The following is a 13,380-nucleotide window of genomic DNA, read 5'->3' as shown; positions in this document are numbered from 1 at the left end:
CAAACTTGAGACATCGAGTCAGTAATCCCTCCCTACTCCCCAGTGCTCCATCTCTCTGAGTTTTACACAGGCTATTTCCTTTTCTTAGATATGTTCTCCATCTGTTTTGGCTCATTCCTGTTCAACTTTTAGTCTTCCCCTGATTAAGCTTTCCTGGGAACTGGCACCTTTATTCTGGTGGTCTGAGTGGTGCTCCATGGCCCCTATCACTGCCCTAATCAGCATGCATCATAATTGCCAGGCTACATGGTATCACCCACTTTGGACTGTGAGCTCAGTAGAACAAGATTGGGTCTCATTCCATGGGGCCAGGCCCACAATAATTTGTCATCAGTAAATATTTGTTGACTGTCCTATTCACAGCCAGGAATGACTGAAGCCAGAAGAGTAACTCAGAAGTTTTTCGACCATTATGCCCCACCTACACCTGAGGTACAGGGATGATTTGCCTCTCCCACGGCCCCTGCTTACATTTCACTGTGATCTGGGCCACGGCCTCGATGACGCCCAGGCTGGACATGGCCACGCATGTGTAGTTGGCAGAGTCCTTCACGTCTGTGAGTTCCAGCACGTTCCGGCCCACGGGCATGTCATCCTCGGGCGTCAGGTCCTCGGTCCCCTGCATCCACTTGACGTATGGCATGGGTGAGCCCACGGCCACGCAGGTGATGTTCACGTTGCCACCTGGCATGATCTCGTGGCTCATGGGCAAGATGGAGAACCGTGGTGCCACGCGGCGGACTGGGGGAGTGGGGTGGGTGGGAGATGCGGGGGGAGGGGGGTGGTGGTGGGAGGGAAATGCACAGGGTTGGGGGGGATGGGTAGACGGAATGCAGAGGAGAAAAGAAAGAAAAGCAGGAGGAAAGAAAGAAAGGAAGAAGGAAAGAAAGAAAAAAAGGAAAAAAAAAGTGGAAAACAATTTAAATATAAACAGGGCTGTTTCTTTCCCCCCAGTCAAAAAATTTTTTTTCTTCCAAATGAAAGAAAATAACAACAAAAAAAGAAACAAATTAAAAAAACAAATTCCAACACAAAGAAACCAAAACTTCAAAGGAAGGTAATTTCACAAACAATATATAGAGAGAGGTATCGATATATAATAAAAGAGACATGAAGCATTATTCCATAGCAACAGGGTTTCAGAGACCAAAGTGGCTGGTCCACAGCACAGTTAGAACACAAAAATTTATCAGTGGTTTCTCATCTTTGCTGACAGACGTGGCTTCAGGGAGCAGCCCCTCTGCCGGCTCAGAGGAACTTCAGAAGACTGGGGCTGTGGGGGCCGGGGAGGGGGGATGCTCTGGGAAGGTCACATGGGAGGGGCGAGGGCACAGGAGGTCATGGGAAGAGCTGGGGCAGCAGGCAGAGGGGACCAGGATGTGGGGCCCTCCCATCTCCACTCGCCCTGGTGACCCGGGGTCCCCGCCCACTTCCCCAGGGGGGCCCTCCAGGAAAAGATGAGAAACTCTAATGAAATTTTTGTGGTTTTGGGGGTATAGAAACCCTTCTAAAAGCTTCTGTCGAATCTGACAAGTTTCCATTGATAGATGCAGCTCTCAGAATCACAAACAGCATGCAAAATAGGTTGGTTGGTTGAGAGAGGTTTAAAGAGAAAGAGAGAGAGAGAGAGGAAGAGGCAGAAAGTGGAAGAGAGAGAAGGGTAATGCGAAGAGGCCTGGATCTCAGGGGCCTTTAGTGCACAGTCATGGGGGGAATCAGAGAGAAGAGAAAAAGAGAGAAAACAGGACAGACAGGGAGGGGTAGAGAGAGAAAGGAGGGGGAAGGGGCCCACTTCAATGCTGCATATTAATTCTAGCGGATGTGACCCAATGTGACACGTCACATTGTCACATCACAGCCCTGGCAGAATAATAAGTAGGATATTAATAATAATCAGAATCATAAACGAGGGAATGAACTTGAACGCTGAGAAACAGGGACAGGTCCTGTGCATTTCTTAGTGGGAAAGCGAATGCAGCCTTCTGTCCCAATCTCGCAGACCATGAAGGCAGCAGGATTCATTTCGGGGGGCTCCATTTTCGGAAGCTGGATGGGTTTCTGGGTTGGGTGTGTAGGGGGGGAAGAGGTGGGCACGAATGGGCATCTAAACTGCCAAAGGGCACAGCTGCCCCATGGGAAATGTAGCCCTGTAGGGGAAAGGACTTGGGTCAACTGGTAAACCCTTCTAGCTGGATCAAAGTTATCCCTGGCTTCAGGAAACCACATGGATATGCCCCCAGCTTCGGGCAGGTCAACGAATCTTGTCTCAAACTGTAGGGATGACTGCCTGGAGGCTCAGCAAGGCTAAACAGGACCACAAAGTAACTTTCACATGAAACTGGGGCTCGTGGTGGAGGGGTCTGGCCTGTCCTACAGAGGAGGGGGCTCCAGGGGCAAAGGGAGGCAGCGCTGTTTCCTCTCTCTTGGCATGGTTCTGAGCTGAAAAATCTCAAGCCTTGTTCCCTGAATTCCAGCAGGAGGTGAAGAAGAAGGGGAGCTCTGTGGGGGCGGGAGGGAGGACCAAGAAAGCTGGCAGCCCTTCAGAAAAAGAAGCCCCACGAAAAGTCCAGAGTCACGTTGGAGACAGGATGGAGGAGCTGGAAGGTGTCAGCAGAGGAGCAGAATGGGGGGAGGGGAGACAGAGGGGACCATGCAGACAGACTAGGGAATGAGGGGCGGCGGGGCTAGGGCGCTGAGATGGGGGGCAGCTTTCTGGCAGGGCTGGGAGGAGGGCGGGAGGAGTTGGGAGAATGGGGGGGTCCGGCCAGCCAGCGGACGCGGTCCAGGCCAGCCGCCGGCATCCACAGCGAGGCACGAGTGGGATGCCCAAACGCTGCGTTGTCATGGAAACAGAACACGATGGGGGATGAGCGTGGGGGAGCTAATTAATCAAGGACAGAAAACGGCACTGACGTCCAAAACAAAACCAGGAGAAACAAATGAAAAACCAAAGTGGGGTGGGGGCATAATTCAAAACACAAAACAAAAAAACCCTCTAAAACAAAATACCCAAAAAGCAAGAAGAAAAAAAAAAAAAAACATGGAATGGGTGTGGGGCTGAAAATCGGGGTCTGAAAGGAGGAGGGCTGTGGCTTCCCCGGGAAGGTACCCCCCAACCCTGGCAGAACACAGCATCTGGCCTCCCCACCCAGCACCCAAGGGCCCTGGTAGAGGCTCGAGGTGGCCTCAGAGGTGAGAGCCTCATAGGCAAAAGAACCTTCAGAGCAAAACAACCCAGCCACAGGGAGCCCCACTTCTCAGTGACACTCTCCCTGCTGCTTGTTTAGAGCTGAACAGAGACCACATCAGTCTAATCACACAGTTCAAGGTGCTCCCCTCAAGACCTCAGGAAAACCTGCCCAGGCTGGGGTGGGGGGCTGATGAGGTTGCATAGCCCTGTGGCCTTGGGAAGGGGCCCTCATCCTCTGGGAGCCTCAGTTTCCTCCTCTGTGAAATGGAGGCCATCAGTGATATGCTGAAGTCATTAAGCCGACTGGGGCAGTGCCCAGCACCATAGTAGGTGCTCAGCCTGGGCATGGGGCCAGTGAAGTTCCCTCTGGTCTTCCAGGGTGCTGGAAAGATCAATGAGATGTTTAACATTAAGGAGGTTTCAGGATGAATCAGAGTTGTTTTTTGTTTTTTAAAAAAAGCAATAGGAAGAATATCTGTTGAATCCCTCCCAACTGAGAGACCAATGACCTTGTACCCATTTTGTGGATGAGGCAGTGGAGGCCCAGAGAGGAACTAGGGCTAGCTGGAAGACACAAAGAAAGGAAGTGGTAGGGCCAGAGCTCAAAACCCAGTATGCCTGACCCCCTACCTCCCAGATAAAGTGAGCCTTCTCTTACCATGGTAATTAGCAAGAATTATATAGCCACATGTCCATTCTTGGTTCTTTCACACTTGTGTCCTTACCCTCTGGGGATACCAAAGAGGGCAAAAGTACCTCACCTATATACATCTGTCAACTAAATAATCACCAGTTGAATAATATCCAGCAGCCATCATAATAAATGTCCAGAAGCCATCAGTAAAAGGTTTATACCGAAAGGGATTACTGGAACATTAAAAGGAGTGAAAGCTAGCTTTAGGATTTAAAGATTAAATAGGAGCCAGATTTATCCCTGTGTAAAACTCAACATCACACCCCAAAGACCCTGCTCACATCTGATCTTATCTTAAAATACCTTCCTTTAGGAGTGTCATAATTTGGAAGGTACCTCTAACACTTTTCAGAAGTAGACACAAGGCAAACATCTTGAACATGTAAAAGACTTGCCATACAGGGTTGTTAATTATAAGTCAGTTAAGTGTGGGAGGGCATTTATCAACAAATGTAATTTTGGTGCTCACAAATCCCCAGCATGGCCGGCAGCCATCAATTAAACGGATCTGCCAATACGCTGTAAAGGCTGACGCCTAAGACACTTTGCCCACTTGCTTTCTCGCCCACCCCGTTGGTTTCTAAGGGTGTGCTGCAAGAAGAGGGCTGGTGTGCCATGACTTAGGGGAGGACTGTGCCCATGAGCACTAGGTGGCTTAAACCTCCCCCTGTGGGGGGTCCTCACAAGGCCTCTGGGTATCCTCCCAGTCGGCAAGGGCGGGTGGCTGACGCTGTGTTCTGCCCAGTTTGGTGCTGACTCCCACCCACATCATTTTTCCACCCCTGGCTGCAAGCTTGAGGTGCAGGTTAGAGAGTAAGGTGGGCGCGGAACCCACGGGACGGAGTGGCCCCGCGGGACCCCCGCCCCCAATTACCGACCTGAGTGGAGGGTCCAGGCAGGTTATAAGGGGACCACACCAGCCTTGGTCCTCAGCACGCTCCAGCTGGTTCTTGTTTCCAGCTCTTCTCGTCACCGAGTAGCCGGGGGGGTCCCAGTGGGGGGGACCCGTGTGGGTGCGGGGATCAGGAGGGTGGGCGGTGGTGGGGGGGTGGCGGGTTGGGGGGATGGGTCGCTTCAAACCCCGATTCACATGGAAAAACAACTCAAAAACCATCAAAGCAACCGGGAGACGACCCCTCCCCCAGGCAGGAAGAGGCAGAAACTCAAAAACCAAAAAAAGTGGGGAGGGGGCGGGAGGCGTGGTTCAGGGGAGAAGGGGATGGGAAGGGGGAGGAGGGGGAAAACTCAAAAGTGAGGTGATCTGATTGAAGCACTAGGTAGGGAACTCAACAGTGTCAGACATCTCAACGAGTCAGCAAGCCGCAGCTCCGAGGGGGTGGGGTGGGGGCGGGGGTATCTGCTGGGCATTTTGGGGTGGGAGAAGCTGCTGGGTGCTCCTCCAGACTCCAAAATGAGGACGGGGAAGGGAGGGGAAGGTGCCAAGAAGTTCTGCAGCCTCCATGGGGTTTACTCAGGCTTAGATTACACCTGTCAGGGGAGGGGGAGGGGCGTCCAAGGCCTAACTCCAAAGCCCCTCCACTGAACCCCAGCCCATGGCCCAGGGAGGGTAGGTACCACTCCATGGCCTGCCCTGTGGTCTTTCTCCCCTTCCCGTGCCATCCTGCCTCCCCTCTCCCACTGCCAGCTCCCTCTGCTGCTCAGATAGTGCAAGGCCTGGAGGGACCTGGCTGGACTCCCGGCCCACAGGCTGACCAGCGGCCTTTTGAGCTGGACATTGTACTGCCCTACAGATACTTTTTTATTGGGTTTTTTTTTTTTTTTTTTTGGTACTCTCTGTCTCCCAATTTTTTTTTTTCCAGTTCTAGCAAAAAGGGGCACGGTGTCTTGCCAATTGACTGACTCCCCTTGCCCCCTTGCTGCGGCCACCGGAGACACAGGGCTCTCTGAATGACGAGGTGTAATCTAATGTACCCCCTCACCCCCAAAAAACAGAGGAAACAGCAATGCAAAGGGTGTGAGGCAGGCAGCAGGCGAGAGGTGTCTAGAGCTCAGTGTTCCTGTGGAACGGCCCCGCCCCCGCCCCCATCCACCATGCCCAAACAGAGAAGCAGCCTGCCTCCCCACCCCTGGAGCCCCTCTCCCCTCAGGGTGACAGTGGGATGAGGAGAAGGGCTGGGTTCTGATCTGCCACTGCCTACCACCAAGGTCATGTCAGGGACTTTGGGGGGTGGAGGATGAGGTGGGTGGGCAAGGCCAGGTGTGACCAGCAGGAACTAGGGGAGCTTGCCAACATTCCCCAGTGGTAGTCTTTGTGGAGATACAGGAGGTCATGGGGATGGGTGATTCCAGGCCCAATATCTATCTACTCCTGTCTGGGGGCTGCCAGGGGGGAAAGGGGAACACCTGGAGATCATATCTACCAATTATATGGCTTGGGTGCTGGAGATTTAATTTTAAAAACAATTTGCCCCACAAAATGCCGTGCTGTGAATTGATCTGAAGGGGCCTGGGGATGGGCTGCAGATAAAGGGTTCTGAAGAACACCTGAAAACTGGGGCAATCTAGAGCTCCCTCTGGCATCAGATACTGAGTCCCCATCTTTTAGTTCAGCATTTGAGAACCAGCATTAAATTAGCCCCATCAGGCTCCTTCTAAAATCCTGACAACATCCTAAGTCCCTTGCAGGTAGAAGGTTCTCTCCCGCGTCTCCAGCTCTAGCATCTTCCCGTGTCATCAGGCGGGTGGCACACCGTTTCACTGGGTCCTGTGCACCAGGGTTCAATTATGCTATGTTACTAGACCAAACGGTAAAGACACCATCTTCAGCCACTCATTCACACCTTAAAGGCTGATGATTTTAAAGAAAATCAACAGCCAGGGAGAATGTAATTCTGAGCTACATTTTCCTTAGGGAGGTTCTGTGATTACAGCTGCCAGCTGCATTTTAAAAAATGGACCTAGCTCTGACTTTGGGTCCTTTGAATGTTAGCAACTGACTTCAGGAGAAGGGTAAATCTGAATACTCCACCCCCTGGATCACCCAGGGTCAGTAGAAGCTGGAGATTGTGAACTGAAGGAAGAGCTAGGTTGAAGGTGGGGATTCCTTGCAACTAATTCCCAGGACTGGTTGCTTTGGCAACAGTGTAAACGCTTATAGCTCTCAGGGCAGAACATGCTAGGTGGCTCTTCTCTTCTGCTGAGCTGGTATGTATCTGCAACGGTAGCCTAACACCCAAACTGGGTCACTGGCACTCCCTCCATTTTTTTTTTTTTTGTCCCATTCTGACACTCTGGCCACGGAACTTCCTGTGGGAGTGACAGGGAGTAAGAGGAAAGATGTGGATCTGGGGAGACCACTGATCTCATGGGATTGAGGTTGCAGCCAGGAAAAAATGAGACCATGGGCTGAGCTCCGAAAAGCATTAGCAAAACTTGAGCTCTGAGCAAATGAATTAATTTTTGCCCTCCAATTCTTCCCAAAGCAGTTTCCCATAAGGCATCTTATTCAAAAGACGTATCTGTGAAATAATGATGGGGAAACTGAGGCTCCCAAAGGGAAATGACTTGCTCAGACCATTTATTTGAACTCTATTTTCCTATTTTCACAACAATCTCCCTTGTGATTTCTTACATGCCACACACGATACAGGGCACCGGATAGACGAATAGTAATTTTCTCATGGACTCCTCCCAACTATCCTGTGAGCTTGGCATACTGATGCTTCTTCCTATTGTTCAGATGAGGAAATAGGGACTCCAAGCAACCAAGTGACCGGCCCAAGGTCATACAGCCAAGAAGGCGCAGAGGCAGGACTTGAATCTGGGTCTCCTCAAGTCGAAAGTCTGTGCTCTCACCACCAGTCTATACTGCCCCCAAAGTCCAGGTGGTCTTCAGGGACTCTCAGCCACCTCTCAGTTTCAATTCACTGGGACCCAGCTTTCATAAAGGAGCTGAGAGACCTCTTTCCTACATCTTTTGGAGAGTTCTGCCTGGCAGCTCTTACTCTGGATTCAAAAGGAGACAGGAAAAATAAATCCCCTATTATTGTATCTAAAATCTTCTTGCCAACTCGGCCCTGAACTTAATCACTGGGAGTTTAGAGAAGGCAGGTGAGGGGCAAGTGAGAGGAAAAGGTTACCCCAAACAGGCTAGTCTCAGCTCTCAAATGTCATTTATGTTGGGTAGTCAGCTGGGAGCCAGTGGCTATAAATCTAAATAGATATTTTATAGGGGGCAGGTTTTCTATTTGGGGTTAGAATGGGGCTCTCAAAGGCTTGCCTGTCCTCAGGGAGGGAAGAGGAGACGGGAGCGAGCGTCTCCAAAGGTTTTAAAAGTGAGAGAAACAGACAGACAGAAGGAGAGCTGAGAGAGAGAGAGAGAGGCAGAGGGAGAGCTGGGGAGGCAGAGAGAGGGAGGGAGGGGCTGTGCCCAAAGTTCCCCAGGGTTTTCTCCAGAATTCCACAGTTCTGATGCGTAGGTACTCAGAAAGTGACCATGCTGCATTGCTGGACAAAAGATGCCTGTGACTAGGCTGGGAGTCTGGGAGGTGGTGGGGGAAGCAGCCAGCATCACCTATGAGGCGGAGGCATAGCACTAGGGCAGAACGACTGGACAAGTAGTTGGCCAAAGTCTATCATACTGCATTTTCCGATGGGTGGATCCATATCGGTACCCAGTCAGGACACAGAAAGTCATCACAACAGCTATCATTCTGAGCACTGACTATGTGCCAAGCATGCATCATTTTGGGAGGATGGTCCATTTATAGGTGGCTACTTCTCATATTTAGACATGTTGCTCTACTGAACAAGAACTCAACATGCCAGCTGTCCATTCAGCTGTGCTTCCAATGCCTGTTTCTGGGTTGTCTGGGAAGGTGGGAGGTGGTCTCATGCTGAGGCAGAAGGAAGGGAATGTGCCTGCTTAAGCTCCCTTCAAACATGGCCATCCTGAAGAACAGAGGCATCAGCTCTGGATAAGAGAGGTAGCTGGCCAGTCAGGTCAGACAAACTGGGCTTCTCTCCTCACACATCTCACCCAAGCTCTGACCTCCCACCATCTGTCTAAGCCACCTCCTTTGTGCTCTTGAGCCCAGGTGGTCACTTTCTGCCCCAGCATCCCAGCTGTGGGACCCCGTCCGCCCTCCTGGATGGTAGTTGGGACAGGAACACTGGCTTTTAAATCACAATGCGTTTGGAGAACAACCACACAACAGCTCAGCCCAAGAAATCGAAACCCAAGAGCACGGAAACACAAGACAGACCCAAAGACCAAACGCTTTGATGGGGGAAGGAGCAGGGTAAAGGGGCTGGGAGGGGGAAAAAAAAACGAACTGATCGGTTTTTTCCCCCAAAACGAAACCAAAAATTAATAACTAAATAAAAAGAAGAAAGAAAGAAAAAAAAAACAAACGAAGGAAACCAAAGGAGAAAAACAGAACGGAAGACGAGAAACACTCCAACAGAAGGCGTTGGGAATTCACCAAACCGAATCGACAAGAGTGGCATGCAGAGAAATTTTTACATTCTCCCAGCATGCATCAGGCCCAAGTTACCATGACGACGAGGAGTGCAAAAAACTTAGCAACAACATTACCAAAGGATGCATATAGGCGACCACAATGCAAGCATCGCATGTGTGCGGCCGGCCCTAGGCCGGGCTGGGCGCGGCTGAGATTTTCGTGTCTTTCTGGGTTTTTTTTTTTTTGCTCTCGCTTGGCAGTTTTTTGTTTTGTTTTGTTGGCTTTCAGCTCATTATTCGCATTCTGTCATTTTTTTTAAGTTCATTTTTCTATCATTTTCTGTGTGCATGTCTGCGTGTGTCCGTGTTCCTGTCTGTGTGTGTTTCGTGTGTGTGTGTGTGTGTGTGTGTGTGTGACTTTCAGAATGTAAAAATGTGGGTAAAGAAAGTAAAAAAGAAAAAAACACACCAACCTTCTCGAAGCTCTGAGGGATGTAAAGGGGGTTTGATGCAGAACACAATGACATGGGGAGAAGAGAAAAAATAGGGGAGATACAGAGAGTAAAAAGAGGACTTCCCAAGGCTAAAAGCTGCAATAGTTTGTTGAATTTTTTCTTTAAACCAAAAAAAAAAATTAAAATTAAAAAACAAAAAGAACAGCAACGACCTTTTCGTCTTTCCTTGACATACACGATCTACATTTGCCTTCCACGATTTTTTTTTAATTCAATTTTGGAGCGTCTGAGGCCCAGGCAAAGGATGGGAGGCCGGACCCCCTAAAGAAAGGACCATCCCTCCAGGGGGCGGGGCACTGAGGACACAGAAGGCTGGCCCCCCTCCCTGGGTGCACCCTGCTTAGAGGGCCCGCCCCCACCCTGCCCCACACTGTCCTCCTTGAGCCCTGCCAGACTTACAAACCCCATTCCCAGGTGTTTGCAGAGAAATAAAGCAGGTTAGACGAAGACCAGTCAACTGGAGTCATGGACGCGCTATAACTCACCAGAGGTGCCATGGCAGCAGACCGGAGGTGTGGCCCCTGCCCACCCACGCCCCCAGGTCCCCAGCCCCGCCCCCCACGCCTCCTCCTCCTCAGAGGCGAGCTGCAGAACCCAAGGGCGGCCAAGGTGCTGCTTCAGGGCTGGTGGGGGCTGTGTCTGGTAGGGGGGGAACTGAGGACCTGAGGGTCTCCCACTAAGGGAGGAGCTGCATGACCTCCCAGGTGGAGAACGGTCAGGGGCCTGGTGTGTCAAATCGGGGAAGGGAGGTCCAAAGAAGGGTGGTTTGGGATCAAGGATATGGAGCCACTCGGGGGCAGCCCCGGGGGATGAACTGGACCCCATTTCCTGGCAGGTGGAAGCTGTTTCCACCACAGATCTGACCAGAAACAGCCACGGGGACATAGGAGATGGAGGAGGCGGCAAATGAATATTTCCGAAAGGACGGAAGAGAACCAACCCAGAGATGAGATGGGGTCCCACAGAGGCATCTAGGAGCAGGGGTAGCACCCCCACTTGGCACCTTCGAGGAGACACCAAGGGGCTACTCCCAGGCCCTCCTTGGATTGGGGGTGGTGGTGCCGGGGCAAGGACCCCCGCGCTTCCAGGTGTGACCAAGTGGGAAACCGACAAGCCTCAGCCCAAACCCTGGGACACCTGCCTACAGGAATCCTCCTCTGAGGGTGACTGGGAGAGCACCAGGCTCTGGGGACAACTGAGGCTGTGGGGCCGGCAGGGGCAGCCTTGAAGACTCCTCCCCAACTCTCAGACTGAGGGCGCTGGAGGGCGGGGCGGTGAAGCGGGTACGAGGCCACGAGTCTGGAGAAGCGAAGCGAGCACACAGCAAGGGAAGCACCGCACGACACACCACAGAAGCTGACTCGAATGGGCGGGCGGGTGGGCAGGGTGGGGCAGAGGCCTGCAGGCTCCCCCGGCCCTGTAGGCCCACCAGAGACCCCCTCCTTCCGGCCCCGCCCCATCCCCTCCTGTTGCCCCCACCCCAACGTCCTGCAGCTCGAGGGACAGCAGTCACCAGGCACGGGGGTGGGGGAATTGAAGCTGCCCCTATTTTACAGGCAAGGAAACTGAGGTCCAGAGAGGGACACCGCCTCGCCCAAGGTCCCGCAGCCACCACCCGGGGTGGGCCTGCCTGCTGGGGTCTGCAGGGGGCAGGGGAGCCCGGAGGCTGTGAGCCCGAGAAGGAAGGGGACCGGTGGGGGCGGGGGGCCCTACCTCGCACGTAGAGGTTGGCGGGTGAGGAGTAACGCACGCCGGCGCTGTTGGTGGCCACGCACTCATACTTGCCCTGGTCGGTCTCCTCGCTGCTCTCAATCTGCAGGGCTCCTGTGGGAAAAGGGGACAAGGCCTGGCCCATCAGGGGGGTCCCTGGCTTGGGGGAATGGCGGGAGGGCTGTCCCAGAGTTCCGTCCAGCCTGTCTCTTGGTTGGGCTGGGCCAGAGAGGCAGACAGAAAAGTTGAGTCACCCTAGAAGCCCCCACTGGGTCAGGGCCTCCCTGGCTGCCTGCCTTTCCCCACCCCAATTCTGGCCCATCCTGAACACACCGCATGCCTGGCCAATCCTCCACCCTCAGCTGGGACCTTGTGAATGACTGCCACGTTGAAGGACAAAGCTGGGGCATGGGGGGAATATGTGCCAACTGAGGTGCATTTAGGAAAGTGCCAAATGATGCTTGCCAGGGGGAGGTGGAGGGCAGGTTGGCGGTCCCAATCCACAGCAGCTGCTCCAAAGCCCCTGACACTGAAGGGGTCACCTCCAGTGATGTACCAAGCCTGGGAGGAAGTTTGGGGGAGAATGGATACATGTATATGTATATGGGTGAGTCCCTTTGCTGTCCACCTGGAACCATCACAACACTGTTAATCTGCTATACTCCAGTACAAAATAAAATTAAAAAAAACAAAAACAAAAAAAACCAAGGTGCCAATTCAGGGAGCTGGTGGTCGCTTGTTCGTTTCAACCAGTGTGTAAGTGAATGCGGTCTGGGTTCTTCAAGTATGTTTGGAATCACAGGCCTCGAAGCCCACGGTGCTTGTAAATGGAGACAGGGTTGTATTTCTTCAAGGGTGCTTAGATTTCAGAACTGGGTTACCCTCTCCATGAGAGCAAAAGCAAAGGATGCTGAGAGTGGTATACTGAGCTGGCCAAAAAGTTCGATTGGACTTTTTCCATACAATGTAACAGAAAAACCGGAGCGAACTTTTTGGCCAATGCAATACATCAAGTAAGTTTGAAATCAAAGAGCTGGATCCAAGCTTTCTGTACTTGAAACGAATTGAAGAATGAATTTCCCCAGACTTACAGTCATCTACATCAATCAGTCTGAATTCATGGACCTGTTTCAAAACCATGGGTCTAGATTCAGGATCCACAAGTGAATGAGTTTTCTAAGTGTATTTGCAATCATAGACGGAGACCCAAGTCCACGGTGCTCAGAGGTTAATGGGGAGAATTTTCAAGTGTTTGAAATCGGAAGTCTAAAGGAAAACCTCTAATCTGCACAAATAAAGTTGAGGCTGAAATGCCTCCAATGTGTTTGAAATCATAAAACAAGATTAAAGAATTTGTTGGTCATGAGTCAATAAAGAATTTGAAGAAGTGGTCAATTTTCTTAAGCAGATTTTTTAAAGTTTTTTTTAAAAAATGTGGACCATTTTTAAAGTCTTTATTGAATTTGTTACAATATTGTTTCTGTTTTAGTTTTTTGGCCATGAGGCATGTGGGATCATAGCTCCCCAACCAGGGATCAGACCTGTACCCCTTGCACTGGAAGGTGAAGTCTTAACCACTGGACCAACAGAGAAGCTCCATCTTAAGCATATTTAAAATCACAGGCCCAAATAAAGGGGCTTGGTGCCCACAAGTAAATGAAACCAGGGCAGACTACCTCTTTCAATATGTCTGAAGTCACAGGTCCAGATGGAAGACTTCACTTCCCATGAACATGTGAAAAATGAATGAATCTTCTTAACAGTGTTTGAAAGCACAAGGCCATGGACACTACAGTGTTCACAAGTAAATGAAAATGTGGCCAAGATTTCCCTGAAGTTATCTGAAACC

The 13,380-nt window shown here is 51.4% G+C and overlaps 1 protein-coding gene across 6 annotated transcripts in view; it reads right to left on the bottom strand.

Moving 5' to 3' along the window:
• The window catches only part of PTPRS (protein tyrosine phosphatase receptor type S), a 110,879-nt gene that overhangs the window by 33,439 nt on the left and 64,060 nt on the right, over positions 1 to 13,380 (bottom strand). For all 6 annotated transcript variants that reach the window (XM_086410008.1, XM_086410009.1, XM_086410007.1 and 3 more), the window contains 2 exons: positions 11,535 to 11,645; positions 472 to 741 (listed from right to left, as the gene is read on the bottom strand). In XM_086410008.1, coding sequence (XP_086266134.1) covers positions 472 to 741; positions 11,535 to 11,645 — 381 coding nt within the window. The remainder of the gene's footprint in view (positions 1 to 471; positions 742 to 11,534; positions 11,646 to 13,380) is intronic.

Source organism: Bos grunniens, chromosome 7, assembly GCF_055505025.1.
Source record: "Bos grunniens cultivar Pamir isolate PY7600 chromosome 7, Bosgru_T2T1.0, whole genome shotgun sequence".
Taxonomy (NCBI): domain Eukaryota; kingdom Metazoa; phylum Chordata; class Mammalia; order Artiodactyla; family Bovidae; genus Bos; species Bos grunniens.
The sequence above is the reverse complement of the archived record's forward strand: the minus strand, read 5'-3'. Positions and strand labels throughout refer to the sequence as shown.